The sequence below is a fragment of the Lates calcarifer genome, linkage group LG21, assembly GCF_001640805.2.
Source record: "Lates calcarifer isolate ASB-BC8 linkage group LG21, TLL_Latcal_v3, whole genome shotgun sequence".
Classification (NCBI taxonomy): Eukaryota; Metazoa; Chordata; class Actinopteri; family Centropomidae; genus Lates; species Lates calcarifer.
The window spans coordinates 6,303,766-6,322,272 of record NC_066853.1 but is presented as its reverse complement, the minus strand read 5'-3'; the positions used below and the strand labels follow the sequence as shown (position 1 = coordinate 6,322,272).

The 18,507-nt window shown below is 40.1% G+C and overlaps 2 protein-coding genes across 5 annotated transcripts in view; one reads left to right on the top strand and one right to left on the bottom strand.

The window, feature by feature from the left end:
• Nucleotides 1-572: 572 nt before the first annotated feature.
• Nucleotides 573-7,763, bottom strand: LOC108886350 (lysosomal amino acid transporter 1 homolog). 4 transcript variants are annotated; one of them, XM_018681176.2, is made up of 10 exons: nt 7,608-7,763; nt 7,266-7,310; nt 6,935-7,180; nt 6,668-6,797; nt 6,290-6,377; nt 5,390-5,499; nt 5,038-5,139; nt 3,459-3,644; nt 2,734-2,897; nt 573-2,337 (listed from the first exon to the last, which is right to left on the bottom strand). In XM_018681176.2, exons 2-9 carry the CDS (start codon nt 7,268-7,270, stop codon nt 2,781-2,783), a joined length of 984 nt encoding a protein of 327 aa, XP_018536692.1. In that variant the 5' UTR covers nt 7,271-7,310; nt 7,608-7,763; the 3' UTR covers nt 573-2,337; nt 2,734-2,780. The 4 variants fall into 4 exon arrangements, with proteins under 4 accessions (XP_018536692.1, XP_018536693.1, XP_018536694.1 ...); XM_018681177.2 differs by having other exon boundaries at nt 573-2,897; nt 6,935-7,233; XM_018681178.2 differs by having other exon boundaries at nt 573-2,897; nt 6,935-7,184.
• A 1,433-nt stretch (nt 7,764-9,196) lies between these two features.
• The window catches only part of veph1 (ventricular zone expressed PH domain-containing 1), a 76,036-nt gene continuing 66,725 nt past the window's right edge, over nt 9,197-18,507 (top strand). Inside the window, exons 1-3 of the mRNA XM_018681179.1 lie at nt 9,197-9,361; nt 16,994-17,661; nt 17,843-18,061. Of these exons, the coding sequence (XP_018536695.1) occupies nt 17,524-17,661; nt 17,843-18,061 (357 nt within the window). The 5' untranslated portion in view covers nt 9,197-9,361; nt 16,994-17,523. The remainder of the gene's footprint in view (nt 9,362-16,993; nt 17,662-17,842; nt 18,062-18,507) is intronic.

Genomic DNA, 18,507 nt, shown 5'->3' with positions numbered 1-18,507 from the left:
CAGAAAATGTGTATTTCCTGAACTGATGATAGGGCTCAAATGTATTCAGAGATTCTTTTTCAAGCTTTTCGTACCCTGCTATATAATGGAGTGGTGCTATGGAAAAGGCAGTATTCAGAGATTTATAGTGGCTTATATGGACGGTGTGAGGCTGCTGCTTAAAGCTCTAGATGCACGTGCAGCTTATGTGGTTCTGCAAACTGTATTATTTCAGCCTTAACCAACCCTGAACTTGCATCTAAAATGTGAATGAAACCGTCAGTGTTGTTGTATGCAAATGTAAATGTTCCTGTATGCAAATTATGAATGTCCTGAAAAGCAACACTACATCCCAGCACACATTTAATTTGATTTAAAGGTGTCACTTTTCCCCTTAGAACAAGCACTTAACCATTTAAATAAGAACTTTGGATATATATAAAACACAACAAATAAAAAAAAAAAACAAATAAACCTGCCTTCAAATACATTTTTGTGGGAAAAAATAAATAACTGATACTTGCTATTTGCACACTGGCAAGACCATGTTCTCTTTTCCCTCTTACCAAATCATTACTGACAAACATCTCAGCTGAGGGTATATTTCAGTTTATTCAAGTTTTGTACAATATACATACAGTAATTATCAGAGAACATTGTCAGTAAACATATCTTGCCACAGAGCTCCAATATCTAATAAAACTGGCCATGTACAGTTAAATGCATCATTATATTTAAAGAAAATAAGTTTATCTTAGCAATTCAGTGCCAACATTAAAGTAAAAACTACAGTCTTGTAAATACTATTTATTCTACAGTATATAGTGGTAATATAATAAATCGGTACTTTTTGTGCTAGATTGAAAAGGTATATTAGCTCATTTACAATGAATTAAGGAAATCGTGCAATATAAAAATAATTTGTAAAAACTAAATTTACTGGTGAAAAAGTCCCCCCAATATTTACATAAATCCTATATTACTGTATCACTGGACAGGCTAAGAATAGCACTAAAGGTCAGTCATGTTGCTAAGGTTATTGTGATAATAATGACTAACGTATGTTTTATACCCTTTATGAAACATAGTATTTAACGTGTTACCCCAAAAAGTGAGATTTTAATTTCAATTTTCTCATTATTCAATCAAATTTTCCCCTCATGTAGAGACAGACTGGCTCCACACATGAAGCACTGTGCTCCAATTGCAAGCCAGTTCTTCATGCAGTAATAAATCATGTCCACACTATAATAATGAGGTAGATAAAACGGCAGATCTCTGCAAGTACAGTACTTTAGTTATGTAGATGACCAGGTTAAACAGTAACACCATCACATACATACTGTGTAACACAGTTTGGCACAACATTGAGCAGCTATTAGTTTTGCTGATGATCTAAATTAATATTTGCTTTACTCAAAATGATCATCAATAAGACAACTGTTTATTCTGCTTTGTTTTTGTTCTCCTCTGTTGTCGTCTATTTGTTTACTCTTTAATGAAGCTAATAAGGGAGAGGTGTTAAAAATAAATTTGACTTGACACAAGTATTGTCTCTGTTTTAAACCTGATGACAGAGTAGAAACACATCTTACATGTGCAAACTAAAAGTATCTCAATAACATCCTATTAATGTTCCTATTGTTAGATCTATTTTGTTATCAAATACTCATGTCTTCTTAAATGAACATCATGAAAATGTTACAAAAGAGGATGAAAGAGAAAATAGTTAACACTACTCACACACATGTACAGAGGCAGGTAATATTTTAGAAATGGAGAGGATAAAAATAAAAACAGAAAAAGGTTTCACTGCATTTTCAAAGAAAATCAGTCTTAAATAAACCACTGTAAATAGAAATCTAACTTAATTTACTTAATAATTTAGGTTTGGATGGATATACAGTGCATTATATTGTGAAAGGCACAAACAAGGGAAAGAAACATCCCTCTGAAACAGCAATTAGGCCACAGTGCACCTGCAGTCAAATTAACATCTTTTCGGCAGAGGCTTGGTCCCTGCAGTTTTATACAGCCCTGTCTATTTAATGTCACGCACACCATGTGTCTAGTGATCTAATGACTTGCTCATGACAGATTCCTCTCCATCCAGAAATGAAAACCAGGAAGACCAAACTATCTGCCATCTTCACATAAATTTGTGTTGGTTCCTCTATTGCTGTGCTCACACAAACTGAATCCTGAATCCTGCATCCTGGTGTTATACTGCAATCTGCTACAGTAGTGTTTACCCTGTTAAAAATGTGTAAATATAACAGGCACTTTGTTCATCCATAAAGCTTGCTTTTGTGAAAAGACATCTGGCATGAAGCTTCCTCCTCTGGGTGTGTATGCTCCCTGGTGGCAAATAAAAATACAGTTATTCCATCCAAAACAAAGTCAAGTAATCCCAGTGGAGTAATTAATCAAAAACAATGGTGCTCAAAACCAAAAAGGACTCGAGTGATGCCATCATGCCTGCCTGAAGATAACCCGCAAAATGTTTCTAAAGTGGTTTTCAATTTATCTCCAGTGTAAAGAAAAATGTCTCGACCTGTCTTAGTAAACCACAGAAGATATTCACGGTGTGTTCCTTTTAACCGCAGAAAATCAGACTAGAAAGATGCACTGGAATTACCTGCTGGCTGCTCTGGGTACTCGTTTACAAAATGCTTACACAATGTGTTTTCTTAGTTTATTATTAGTAAATCAATGATCACATAGAACCCAAAGAATGGTCAAAAGCAGACTAACCAGTCCCTTCTTGACTGAGTTGTTCAAGTTGGTGTCCATCCTGTGTCCTATAACACTGACAGTTCCTCTTCATCACACAGAAGTGGTTCCACCTCTGGGACACTGAGAAGTGTACCACTTTTAGAAGAATTGTTCTTCCTGTACATGATGAACTGGGCAGTCACCTGACAAGGTCAAGGCTCATACCAAAACATGAACAAGACATCCTTTCTTCAGGCAACTACAGATGTCTTCTCTGAAACTATTTTTTATCTAATCTGAACATTAATGTATTAATGCAACTTTCTAGCCAATTCCTTTATCCAAGCAATGAAATGACTACTGTCTCAGACAGACCATATTATTTCTTTTGTAAAGAACACACTGGTGGCATGCAAGCTAAAAATTTGTGGTCGAGTGTCTGCCTACAACTTCATGAGGTTGCATCATGCTGATGCAATTCATGATTGTGTGCTTGTATAATAGGTTAACCCCTGTAGCATGTACAGAGAACATTCAATACAAGGACAATGTGCAAGGACGATACAAGCAACATTTATATCTGGATATGGACGCAACTTTAAGTTTAGGATGCAAACGAGTATTTGACAGCTACATGGTTGAGAGAATTACAGTGACAATTTAACCTCGTGACAGATTCAAGTTTTCTGCATGCAGGTATTATCAGTAGATATGACAGGCTTTGTACAGTCAACTTGTGGCTGGACTTGTGATTTAAAGGATACAAAGAAGTCAAGTATGAGGACCCCCAGGCTGCCAATGAGCCAGGCCAGATGTTTGATTAAGAATGTCTGTTTGGAGCCCCTCAGTGCAGGGAGGACCACAATGACGCTCAACCCATACGTCCCATTGCCCATCATGGCCAGGGCAAACAACAGGTAAGAAGTTCCCTCTGTAGACTGTCGCTGGAACTAGAACAGAGAATTAACAGTGTTTTAATAATCAACCTGCGTAGGACCTGCCCCTAAAATTGTGTGTATTATCCAGCTTCTTGGTGGGTATCACTTCCTCTTTACTTTTGTGTTTTGCTAATACTGGAGCCTTGCCTGCTAGCGTATACATATGAAAACCCAATCAGTGAAAAAAAGAAAAGACTGGGCATAATATGTTAACCACAAGCCAGGTTTCTGTTTCACTAACAACAGTTGTCTCTGTTTACTTACACTCCAAACACAAACAGACAACCATAACAAGATTAGAGGATAAGGCTGGCATTATTTAACTTTTTTTTATTGCTATCAACAAATCCCCTGAAAAGACAACAAACAACAACAAATTAATTCTCCTAACAAGTACTGTACTGTCTATGGAGAGGCCTTGGACATTGAGAAGACAAGAATACACAGATTACACTGTTAGTTTATTCTAAATGCCATAAGGGAGTGTCATTAAGCACAGCAAGAAACATGTGTGTTCTGTCTTTGTATCTGAAATGCACAGGAAACAGAGCAGCTATCCAACAATGTGAAAGCAAAGAATCATTTTAACCTTGGTTGAAATTGAAATTTATACTCTGTTGTTGCCACTGAGTTCAGTCTGTCCCTAATCATGTGAAGAGCTGAAATGTTGCTTGGCAACATAATGTGAATGCCCTGTAGATTAGTACATAGGCTGGAGTAAACCAATAATTGGCAACAATTAAGTGTTTGCCACAGAAATACTGAGGGAATAATAACAGTATGCTGGCTTTTACTGTCTAATACCTACTGTTTACAGACACCAAACCGGATGAGTAACTTGTCACTTGGACTGATATGGTGAACGTGTTTTGGGCTTTCAGCTGAAAAGAACGAACATGTTTGAACATGCAGGATGTTTTCCAAGGTAAATCTAACTTAAATAATTTACAATAGTCAGGGTGTGTGTCTGTGCGCGCGCGTGTGTGTGCGTGTGTGTGTGTGTGTGTGTGTGTGTGTGTGTGTGTGTGTGTGTGTGCATGCCCAGAAGTTTCTCTTGCACAGGCAGCCTACGGAGACTATCCCCTTTGGTGATTAATAGCTGCATCTGAGCCAGGATGTTTCCTCGGTACAACAGCGCCATTGTCTTCAGTGCCTGGTTCTCATTTTGACACACATACAGTATGCACAAACACACAAATCCCACCTCCCTCTTCAAAAAAAACACACACACGGTCCCTGTTTATGACTAACTGACAAATAATAAGTACAGTTCTCTGTGGACCCCCTGGGATGGGAGCCTGAGAGAGCTGTCCAAGATCTCCCCTCAGGATGGCACAGCTCACACGCAAACCATTTAAACAAACTCCACACTCCAACTGAGTCAAACAAATAAACTGTCACTTACATTTTTATAGAGCTGGGGGAAACGGGAGCAGAGGTAGAAGACAGATGCCAGGTATCCGCATATATAGCCAGTGATTTCCACTGATTTAGAGGTAGTTGGACTCTGGGAAAGATGAGGACAGAGAGAGAGAGAGGGGGAGTAAGGTGAAAGGGTCAAAATGCTGCACCTGCGCAAGAAACAGTACAATCACAATCTCCAGTCAAAAGTGACTTCAAGTGTATCCATTAATCCTGAAAATATGAGGGGAAAAAAACAGGACAAAATCTGATTTATGAACTCAAATCTAGGCCCTGCACACATACACATATGGATACAATTTTATACTGTATACCATTCACTACAATCTACCTACCTGGGCGTCTAAGGTTGCACTATTGTCTATGATGAACTTGGGTAAAGCCAGGAGGACTAACGTAGCAGCACCACACCACGTGAAGCACAGCCACTTCAGCACAGGGCTCTCTAAAGGATCAACACAAGATAAACCAAATAACTGATGACGACGCGCACAGAAGCAAATTCAACTGTTGCATTAGCTGCAATTTATCTGACGTAAACCATGAGCATGTCTCATCTCTATTTGAATATACTGACCCATATGCATATGTAGGAGATTGCAGTGCTGTGTGCAGTCTTTGAAAGGCTCAGTATGACTGTGTGTCATGAAGTAGTTAGGCACTTAAGGCTTTCGTGGTCATCACTCGTTGACATACACACACACAGTGATATATCTGTGATAAGCTAATATTGCCTATGTCTAGCTCTGCTATGAATTGGAGCTGTAATATAAAAGGACTATACCAGCTTTTTGCAAGCACAGTGCACAGTCAATTAGTGCACTTGCCCATTAATGTGAGGATCGGAAATAACATAATGGCTCGATAGAATTGTTCTCATTCCTGCTGCCAGCCTGCAGTCATAGCAATACAAAAAAATATAATCACAGTATTTATGTCCTTGTTTGTATTACTGATAAATGAGCAGTGATCAGTGATTCAATTGGACTGCAAGTGAATTCATGTTTTGCCAAAACAAAGCTGAGTGTTTTACAGCTGACAAGCCCTCATTTTCACTTGTTTATGTCATGCAGTTCAAATTATGATAACAGAGTCAACAACAGGAAGTACTTCCTTCCTCATAGTTATGCTTTTCAGTAATCTGGAGGGTCCTGCTGTGGTTGACTCACACAGCACTGGCATTACTTGCCAGCTCCTCATACTCAAGATGAAAGATAATGACAATTAGGCCTTACTTCTGCTGGAGCTGTTCTTTATCTTGTAGTAGAGAAACTGGGAGATGAGGATCAGGTCTGTGAAGATGTAGAACACCACTGTGACTACCTGGGAGAGCAGAGAGAAAACCAAAGCAAACAAAAATGTGATTTTGTCCTATGTAAATAACTGATCACATGAGTGTGGTAGCTGACACAGCTCAACTGTGATGAAATAATTCAACAGTTTTATAAACAGGAAAGCAAAGTGGCAGTAAATCAGATGTGTCTTCATGGACATCTGTGAGTGACTAACATCACCAACAACACTGACACTAACAGAATTTGCAGAATGGACATGCACAGTGAAAGACCTGACCAGATGAAAACGAGCCAGGCTAGCTGAAAGTGTGTGTTTACCTGAATAGGCAGCTGACTAGTGAGGTAGCAGCCTGCAAAACTGGTCACATCTCCACTGAAGAGGAAGAAGAGGAAGCCAAAAGACATGGCCTCCTCCACTTTACCATTACGATAGGCCTCATAGACCTGCCTGAATATAGATAGATAGATACATAGATAGATAGATAGATAGATAGATAGATAGATAGATAGATAACACACTTAAATCAGTTATACCTCATAATTTAACATTTTACTGAGGTGGTAGATATCACAATCATTACTTACGGTAAAGTGGACAGCAGAAAACAGAACATGGATATGAGTCCTATCACCACGCTGCAGTACTCCCACACATTATCCACACACTCCTCCAGCAGGTAAAGCATCCACGGCGTCCCGTTGACACACAGCGGCCTGCCCGGCGCCGGAGCGGTCCAGTTGGTGGCAGCCACGTCCACACTCTTCCCGGGAAAACGCGCGGTGGCCATTGAAGGACGGTGGGCTTGATCTGTCCTCTGGCTGCTGGTAGCTCTGCCTCCAAAGTGTATGTAGATGTGTGTTTATGCTGGCAACAAAGCTCAAACCTGATAAGAACAGGTCTGATACCTCTACCTACCTCATAAAATAGCTGGATGAAGATTTGTTCTTTCATTTGCAGAGTCTGCAAAAGATAAATAAATCAGACATGGATATAATGTAGTACTATCAATTAAAAACTAACCATGAGAAGTGTTAGAGAGCATCCCAAATTAGTAAGTATCCATATATTTTGGGGAAGACTTCTGTGTTTGCTTATATTGCACACTTTCTTCAATCTTAGCATTAACACCTTTGGGCCAGTTTAGCCAGATTTGCACTAGCTAAGCACAGTGTCATTGTTTGGGCAAATTTGCATAGACTTGAGGAGGAGATGCTAACAAACAAACATAGCTAAACTTAGCTTCCAGTAAGCACTCACCTGACAAAATGGACTCGTAGCGGACCGCAGACTGTTTGTGGGTCTGTGTAAACTTTCCCCTCATCCTCATACCTCGCTGTAACCAATATGAGCCTGTAAAGAAGATTGCATATTAGCTACTCGTCTTATCGCCCATCACTGATGGAACACTAGAGTCAAGACATCCTGAATGACTCTACAACATCCTGTACGGATTTTCAAAATAATATCCTTACGCACAGATAATCCCATTATCCAAAATTCCGGTTTGCAAATGGATAAGGAGGAACATGTCTCATGATTAGTTTGTGGCACATTATATTTTATTGTAAACTCTACCACTGCAATGTCTTGTTCACACATAGGCTTACATGCATGCAGCACAGGCTGTATAAATAAGATGTGATTCCACTGTGGCAGCACCAGGAACAATTAGCCATATCTGTTTGCAAAATACACTTTAAAAAATAAATATCAATACTGAATATCCTTCAAATCTGTCTGTATGTTTTTCAGATATTACAACGTCTTGAGTGAGAGAAAAGACAATACAGGGCATTTAATTTTTCACCAGTAAATGTTTGTATATGCGATAATGCTGAATAGAATATGAGTTTATGTACTGATTTTACAGATGTTGTTTCTATTTTATTTGAATCTAATAAATCCAACACGTCAACAGAGGTTGGCCATTAAAAGTGACAAACCCTGAAGTTTTATTTTGAATTCATTACCATGATGCGGCGGAAACTGCACACATTATCCAGCTTTACTTGCTGTGGTTGATGCCTGGGGAAATACCACCACCTACTGACCGCATAGACCGATCAATACATAAATAAATACACAGATGCCACTATGGTGAAAACACGTGGCCATTTTTTATTTTTGGTGGAGCCCTCATGTTTTTTTCCTTCATTAACCTATAGTTTGTATTATTGTAGCAATTTATCTTTTTTCTGCCTCTGCTGTTGCTTCAACTACTATCACCACCGCTACTGGTAACAATAGTGATAACAATATGTTTATATATGTTGTTTTTAGCCAGATTAATAACTGATAATTGTATTAGGGCCGTGATCTTTTTTTCTGAACCCCATATAGTTAAGTGGTTGCTGGAGACATTAAACAGAAAGTCTCAGCTGGGGAGGAGGGATTAAGGATAACTGTTTGGAAGGCAGCCATCAAGTCATTAGGCCTCATCTACCCCCCTCTCTCCATCCTCTCTGAGGTATCATGCTGCCTTTAGGAGCTCCTTGTAAAAATAATTATTAGATCATAATTTCAAGTATTAGATGGCCAGATAACAAAAAGTTTAATTGATTTTAGAAGTCAGTTAACCATGGGTTGTCAGGCTTCCATGCAACTTAAACCAATCAAAACAACTCAACAGAGAGTGAACTAAAACTGGGACTGTGAGTATTGTCGTAGTTACAGATTTATTTAACCTCTAAGATAAGTATATGTATATCACTTTGTTAGGTCACGAAAGTCATCCTGCTACTTTCCTATATTTCCCGAGAGTGCTTGAAGGCAGCATCCCAACCTGTCCCTCCTTTCATCCACCTGTTGCCCCATGAGCTCTGACGTCGTCCGCACGATGGCGCGCTTTCCAATGGTGGCGAGGAGGATAAATATAAAGCTTGCTCAGGGGGACTTGAAGCTGTGCAGGGGTAATTTGTGTTGCTATGTGCGGCGTCGGACCGAGGTTTTTGGAGGCACTGACCGGAGCTCCACATTCAGCGTCCGGGAGCTTCTAGTCCAGCGTGGAGCAGGTAAGCTGTCCGACGCCGTGGGGGGTTCAGAAACGAATCAAGGTTTTTGGCTTTGTTGTTGCATGGCAGTCTGTCATTAGAGACAGAAACGCGTTGCCGGGGGGAAATGCGTGAATGCCACCCACATTCCTTGATGTCGGGAAAGTTGACTGGATGAGGTGAACATCGTGTATTAGAAACATTTTTACTTAAAAAATGTGCACAGGAATACACAGGGGGCAGGCGCAGGTGTACTGGAGAGGTGTTTTCGTGGGCTGTTGCCAATAAGCACTGAATGTAATATAGGGTTTACTTGTTAATTACTGCATATGGTGACAGTGAATTTGGAGGATACACATATTGCCCTCATAGAAATAGCAGAGATTAAAGGTGTGATACAGACCCACATGACGTGAATATTTTTAGGTTTTGCAGGAAACATAATGGTATCCCAGACTACTTATCTACACCTGCTTTACTTCCATGGTGCCAGTGCCAGTCTCTCTCTCTCTCTCTCTCTCTCTCTCTTTCTCCTGTGTTTCGGTGTAAATACAGTGGAATGTGTCCTGAGAGCTTGAAAGGCAAGTTCAGTCACATTACTCACATTTAGTCTGTGTAATTCTCCTCTTAATGCCACTTTGTCCAAGTCGAAATCTACTGTTGCTCCACCTCTGTGTGTGAACACAGAGAGGAGGAGGGGGTGGGGGTACTCCTCAAGGTCACAGACTTATTAGACAGACAGATGTTGTTGTCCCAGAAAGGAAGGACGTTATTATCAGAAGGACATTCTATTAAAAAAAAACAACTGATTAAGATCTCTTTACACCTACACTCTGAAAAGAATTTACTGCATATATAAAACTTAATTCGAGTAGCAGCCTGTAATCCATTTAGTCATTCATGTTTTCATTCATTTTCTGTTCTTGCCAAGTCCATCATATTCAGGGTAGAAGATGCCAGGACAGAGACAGATGAATGGACACACACACTGAATCACATTCATGTGTTATTTAGTGTGTCCAGTGGCCCTCACTTACTTCTCTCCAGTGTGTGAAGACCTCAGTTGAATATTATTGTATTATATTGGGTGCATATTCATGTAGTTTACACTAGATTGTAAGACTTTAATTTAATGTTGTCATGTGATGTTGTTTCTTAAAAGGTGCATGTGTTGTCTTGGAATGAGGACACACACATTAAAAAATGGCTGAACTGGGTTTATGTGCATTTATCTTGTGCTGATGGCAAGCAAGAAAGGAAGTTGGGTATATTTTTAGGAGACAAGTTGATCTATTAGGACAATGCTTTTTACATATTATACACACACCAAGTGAAAGCTGTGATTCATTGCTTATTTCTATTGAATTTACTCACTACTCAGGAAACAGGAAATCTAGATAATGTGGAGGATGCAGGTTCTGAAAAGTCTAAACTTAGAAACCTATTAAACATGTATTGAGGATATTTGAAAGCAGCTCACTATTAAGAATGAGGTTCTCATATTTTGTGCGCTGAATGTATTCCTTCAAGGCTGCACTCCTGGGTGAGACCAGTACACCGAAACCAGAACATGCTTCCTTTCGGCTCTTGACTGTAGACTCTGGGTTTGGGCTGCGGAAGGCAGCGGGTGGCGATGAATAATGGATGGTTTAGAAAATGTGCGTGAATGTTAGTTGGCTGAGTGTGGCAGTAATGCACTATTCCAACTAGCACTTCTCCTCTCTGCTATGGAAATCCTCTCAGCAGTCATGAGTCTCGCAGCGCAGCAGAGCCAAACCTGCGAGCAAAGAGACCCCTCCCTGCCCCCCTCTACACTTTAGACTGGATTCACTGCTATTTGACACAGTTTTGCCTGCAGAGACTCTCTCTCTCTCTCTCTCACAAACACACACACTATCACACATTTACATTTGCATGTATGACCACAAACACAAAATGAAAAAAGGAAAGGAGTCAGTTCAGATCAGTCTAGAGAGGCCTTTTTGATGTAATCTTTTTTTTTTCTGGATGGGACTGAATTTAGTTTCACCTTGAAAACATTTGCTTGTTCCAGCTTCTCAAATTGAGCAGTTTACTGCTTTTCTTTGTTACATGATATAGTAAACAAAATATTTTTGGGTTATGGAGTGTTCTTTAGTTAAAACAAGACTTTTAAATCGTCATTTAGGGGTCTGGGAGATTATGAGGGCCTTTATTCAAACAGACTAAACTATTAGTAGAATAATTGAAAATAAATAATCATTAGTTGCAACCCTAGTAAAATGCCATAAAATAGTCAGAAATGTCCCTCCAGGGCCCAAGGTCACATCCTCATATTGATATCCTCATATATAGTAAATCCTGACTTTTGAGAGGCTGGTAACAGAGAATGTATTATCAAAATTATTCTTGATTTATTTTCAGTTGATTAACTTTTAGTTGGATTAAGCAATAAACTAATCGTTTCAGCACTACATGAACACAGTATAAGTCTTTGCATCGGCGGCTTTAGATTAGAGCCAAAGTGTGTACATTTTATCTCTCTTCTATTCATAACATATCTGCTCTTTCCTTTCACAAGTGTCACATTAAGTGTTCCTGTGGTCTGCTTCTGCTTCCTCTTATCGGGTCCACTGTGACCACTCTCAAGGGGGAGAATGAAATATTGGCTCTCATGCTTTCCCCTCATGCTCAGCCTGTTTTTTTCTCTCCGTCTCTCTATATTTCCCATTCTGTCGTTCTTTATCTCTCAGTGGCTTCAGTGTGTTTTACAGTAGCTGTTTTCTGCAGCTCCCGTCATACTGTAATTCCCAGTCCTTGCTCCACAGCTGCATAACTGCAGGGCATAAATAATGGAGAACTTTCCCTTTCTTCCACACAGGCAGACACACACACACACACACACATATATATCTATAATACAATACACTCCCACAGTATCTTCCTATGCTAAACCTCGGGGGTCTGTCTTTCAAGAAGTCTTAACTCAGTTCTCTGCGGCAGTGTGGACCTATTTCCCAAAGAAGTCTTCAGGGAGTCTCTTCTTTGCGACTTATTCATCTTACTTATTCATGAAATTCATGGCATCAGTTACATAACCGATTGGCCCAGTTATAACAAATAACCATCAACTTAACCAGCCTTTAATCATACCATTAATATGGAAGGTGGACTTCTCTGTATTTGACGGGAAGAATTTGAGGACCGAAACATGTAGTAATGTTTGAAGTATTTGCCTTTTGGACTCAAAGAAGAATGTGAATGAAAGAAGTCAAAATATAAATACTCATTTTGGGCACATTGGACTGGGTTGGTACTTTAAGGGGAACAGGTGCAGTGGGATTTACTCAGGACTAACTATTTTACCTGAAAATTAGAGCTTCAGAATCATTTTGATGATATACTGAATTGTATTAGGGAGAATGGTGTCTGTCATTTCCACTCCCTGCCCCGAATGCCTGTTCTTGCTCTAAGTAACTTTGGTGAGCAGGTAAAATCTACCTCAAGAAGTTGTATTACTGAGTGATAGTCAGTGGCTCAAACTGCTGAAATCAGGCCCAGCAAGTTAAAGAGTAATGCAGAACTGTAGGTCAGTTAAAAAGAGTTAGAAGTCATTAAAAACCAGCGTTCATCTCTGATAACCAGTATTGAAACTCAACAAATATGAAGAATTCTAAACAGAGTTAGTAGTAGAAGTTATTTTTACAAGCACTTTTTTTTTATTATGCTAGCAATTAGGATTAGGGATGGCTTTGTCAGCCTCTAGGTCTGTCTGTCTGTCAGACCTAAACATAACATTACTGGATGGATTGCCATGAGACTTTTTACAGGTATTCATAACCAAGAATCTTTGACTTGAACTCTGTAAATTGTAGCTAAACCACTTGAACACCAGTGTTGCATTTTCTATTCTCGCTAAGTTTACTTTTAAACATGTGCTTCTTGTTTGCACAGTACCAGAGGCGCACAAAGCAAACTTTGATTTCTATTCAATACCAAAGTTAAAATGCCATCTTTAGAGTAACAGCAGCAAAAGAGCAAGACACCCTGTAGCCTTGTTCATGCGAACAAATATTAATCAGTGAGGGTGAAAATGTATTTTCAAAGTGATTTGAGGCTACAGAACGATGGCCAGTTGGGTGTATTTTTGTCCTAATGTGTGAAATGAAGAACTTCAAACAGTTTTTTGAAAAGCAGCTTTTCAATGAGGTTCAGTCTGCCTGTACTCCAAACCCCAATCCCCTCCTCCTCCCCTCCCCTCCATTCTCAAATCCACATAATAATTATGTGCATAAATAAAGAAGAAAATAAGAGAGAAAGTAATAAAAGGCAGAAATAGACTTGGGAACTTTTGCAAAAGTGTGGCAGAAAGAAAGGAAGAAAAAAGGAGAGAAATATTTCTTCCACACTTAATTTGTACACAGTCAGATATGAAGTGGTAATGTTGAGAAAACTGTGGAGAGCAGGGCTCTTTTTCTGCTGTAGTCCCCTTTTGTCTCTGCCTTTCACCCAGCTCCTTTCTAGAGTATTTGTGCAAGTGTGTATGTGAGATGTCGTGCAGGCCAAGCAGGTGCACATTACACAGAAGGACAGGGCCGAATGGGCAGAGAGAGAGGGAGAGACGAGGGAGGGAGGGGTGGTCTGTCTTATAGGTCATACAAAAGATCCAGTGTTTTCTCCCTCTCCCTCTGTCTCAGAGCGCTGAGTGAAGACAGTAGTGGCAGTGGTGGAGTAGAGAGAGACAGAGAGAGAGAGGGAGGGAGGCCGGCCCTTTGGTGACATTGTCCTCACATAGCCCCTAACCCTCATACAGGCCCCCCAGAACGCACCCCCTGTCACCCCTCACTGTGGCCTACCCACAGCGCTCCTGCAACACGTGGGTGTCTGCTAGAGTTTTACATTCAACTGGATTTCACAGGAACGATTTATGTTGTTGAAGTAAGACCTACAACACCCCAACAAGGAAAAAAATAATAAACCACCCCTCAGATATGCTGTTCATTTCATTGTGAAGCATTTGCATTAAAGTATGTATCAGCATGTACAGGTAAAAACAAACTGGAAGTCATTCACTGGCTCCAGTTTGTGTATGTGCGCGTGTGTGTTTAAAGGCTGCATTCCTGAGCTTGCTGAGCCGTAGCTGGGTGATTAATAGTAACTAGCTGATTGTTTAAGAACTGAAATTCCTCAGACCCATTTTTTCCCTCTGCTTTTACACACACATACTCACATGCACACTAGCGCTCAGTCACTCAGACGAGCTGTGCCATATGTCACTGTAGAAAAGATACAGTAAATAAACGCAACAGTGCACCAGTGAGGAAAGGGAGAATGGTGTGTATATACCATATATTATACATTATGAGTGCAGGTGTTTGTGTGTATGTGAGTGTTTTTGAGCCATTCAGGTAGAATAATGGAAACTCAGTATGTGAGTTGTCTGCAGGTTACACAGGGAATTCAGGACACCGAAACATTATCCACTTCTGGCTTTCTCTCTCACTCTGGTTCTCTGTGTCTGTCTGCTCCTGTGTTGCTCTTTCCCTTTTTCTTTCACTCTGAGTGTGTGTGTGTGTATCCAGTCATTCTTTTCTTGGTTGTTGCACTGTTGTCTCTGTCTGATCCTCTCCATCTCTCGCTCCCTGCATATTTACATCCCACCTTCTGGTAGTCAATCTCTTTTTGTCATTTCATCCTCTTTCTTGCCTTTCTTTTTCGGCTTGTATGTTTCATGCCTTGCTGTGATCAATGTTATTATGTATTTCTATAAAACCCTTTGTATTTAGGAAAACGTAAAATTCTCAAATGTTAAATGCTGTCTTAACACATACAGACACACACTAATTTTGCCTGGATAAAAAGTAGAAAAAAATAGTTTTGAAAAAGTTGTTAAAAAAGTGTAAAGAAGAGTGACTTCAAGTATATAGATGGATATAGAGATATATTGTAGATACATATGTATAAAAAAGTTGCAGGTAATTGTTGATTGATACCCCTCAAAAAAGCACATGCTGTATAAAAAGCTTCAACATGGACAGAAATAGCTCTGATTGTTGCTCTGATTGCTCTCAAGCTCTGCACAACAAGGATAATAGGTGTGTGTGCTTATGACTCTGTCTGTGTGTGACAGATAAATCTCTTTGCCCTGTGTTTATGGTTGTTTTGTTGTTTTGATCCCAGCGGCCTGGCCTGGACCAATAAGAATTCCTGATGTGGTATCCCGGCAATGGGCGGGTTTCCATGGCCATCACCGGCTTGGCAGGAGGAGATAACGGTCTCCCTAGTGCTCCGCTTTGTGGTTTTTCCTTTGGTCTAGCTTGGGTTTGCTCCAAATGTGGCTTCCAGAGAAAAATGGTCTGAGGGGGACGAGATGATGTCCGATTGTGGAGGGAAGCGGTTGCAGAGAGCAGACAATGACACAGATACATATGCTTAGCTGCTCATCCTCTGATAAGAGGCAGAGTTCACCTCTGAGCTAAGTCATCATGATCACAGGCAGCAGACAGACTGGGTGGCTGCTTTAAAAAGAAAGTGTGTGTGTGTTGCTCTTACTTTCACTAGCACCACAGGAAACAATCATTTGTGCACTGTATGTGTACTATACAGGGAAGAGAGGTGTGTGAACCCAGGGATCACACTTTTGGAAGCAACCATACAATAACTGCTTGTGTGTGTGTGTGTGTGTGTGTGTATGTAATCTTCCGCCCTTCCGGTGCCCCTCGTAGTGTTAATGCTTTAATGTTTAATTGAGGCTGACAGAAACAGCGATAATGGCAGGTAAATGGTTAACATTGTATGCTTGAAATCGCACAACTCTAACTCCATTCATAACACACTGTGGCAGAAGACTGTGTATTGTCACAGGCTGCACTGTTTAAACAAACTACTCTGTGACCTGTAAACTGTAGTCACACATTCCCAGAGTATATGCATGCACGTGTGTGCATTTTGGTAGGTATGTATGATTTAGTTACAGATGTGTCACTCATTACCAAGGAGCTGTTCAGTTCACATCATCACATATTAACTTAGACTTGCCGCACCTGTAGAAAAAGAACCGAAAGACTGAAAACTTAAAGAAAGTTTTGAAAATAGATGGGTGAAAGGAGCGCCTGAGCAGATACATGAAGCAATGGTTAAAACATTATGGACAAGATGCTTATTTGCTCTCTTAGCGAGGGTTAGATGAGAGGATTGATACTACTCCCATGTCTGTGTGTTATATGGTGCCACAGCCAGCAGATGGTTAGCTTAGCTTAGCATGAAGAAAGGTAACAACCAAAATGCGAAAATAGCTGTCAGGTAATGTCACATTGACAAGATCTGCTGGTGGCAGATTTTGTTCTCTTTGAGAGTGATATCAAGCTTCACATCTTACTCCTGGGAAGGAGGATATACAAGCATGTTTCCCAAAATGGCAAACTATTCCTTTAATATTGACTTGCATCCTTTTCTGTTAATCTACTGCTTAGTTGTCCAAATTGTTCAAATCTGTTCCCTGAGACCTAAAATCACTTAAAATAAATCCCTAATCAAACCTTTTCTTAGTCTCAGATGCTCAGTCTATTTTTTGCCAAAATATTTTTTTGTGTACAAAATGAGTGTCCCAGCATTTTAATTCTGTTTAGCCAATTTAATCTCACTCTCCCTCTCTTTGTCCCCTCTCTCCTTCAGGACTCTGCTTTAGACAGACTGCCTTCTCCAGAATATGCCTTGTCTCCATGGTAACAGGCCTGAGGCAGACCCAGAAAAACATTGGGCCAAACTAGTTCCTACCTGATCCTGGATTGTACCGAAGAGGAGTTCAACCAAAAAGAAAGGGGGAAAAAAAGAAAAGAAAAATCCAATTAATGATTCCCTGATGTGTTATTTTTCCAATTTTCTCCTTGTATTCAAAATATTTTGCCAATTAGAGTGCATTCCCAGGACCCAGAATGCCTGAAATCATGCCTGAAAATGTGCATCTGTTTTAACTTGTTTTAATTTTAGAAAATATTACTTTAAAAAATAACTTTTTGGGTCACGATGTAAAGGACTCTCTGCACTACTTACATGGTTTCTTAAAACCAAGAGGTGAAAAGCTGCTTGCTGTAATTCAACATTTCCCCTGGATTATTATGTCAGGGATTTACTCATTGTCAATTAAGGAATCTTAAACTGGGCAGCAACAGTCCCAAACTGGTCTGCCCTACACCAGGACCAGGATGCACCAGCTGTTCAGCCAGGTGCTGGGTCAGAGGGACCTCTCCAGAGCAGGGGATTTGTTCTCTCTGGAGGACACAGAGATTGAAGACTGCCTGTCACAAGCTCTGGACCAGATCAAGGCCATCTCCTGCTCACCGGTGAGTAAATGTGTTTATACAGAAGGAACAGACGCACATAGAGGATATTTATCTAAAATCTTACAGAGCAAATGTCTGTTTCATTCATTACTTATGATCTTATACATAATTAATTTATTTTGTCCTCAATTTATCATTGTATCCTTAATGTTGCATCCAATTACTGTCTGCTGGCTGACAGGACTATTTGACCAATGACAACGACCAGGCGGTGGTGGAAATTTGCATAACACGCATCACCACGGCCATAAGGGAGACGGGCTCCATCGAGCGACACAGCATGGCACTGGTGGGACTGTGGGAGTCTTGTCTGGAACATAACCTCACCCCGCAAGGTGAAAATACAGAGGACACGCCGCATGCCAAGATAGCCTCAGACATCACCAGCTGTATCCTGCAGGTAATGGAGTATTCCAGAGAAAAATACTTATTTAAATGTTTTTCTTGAAGTAGTAAACTGCACATACAGCACATATGTTGACTGTGGGGGTTATGAAATAGCTGAGTAGCCTGAATTTATCCTATGAATCATCTTGCGTCCACTCAGGTTTATCTGGTGAGCCCTTGGAGTAGTACTGACCCCCAGATAGGGAACTTCTGATTTAAGTTTGTTCACAGATACTGGCAGTGTAAGTTGTTTTTCTCGTTCATATTCTCTGTTGTATTTTCTTTTCCTAATAGTGCGCAGATACTAGGCAAATCATGAGCTACTGTTTTTAAAACATTTAAAACATGAACAGTAAACATCAGGTTGAAAGGTATTCTGGGCATTCTGAAGTAGAAATAGAAGCATGAACATCCCAGATTAATGCTACATCGTGCAACATATCCAAAGGTGGATTTTTG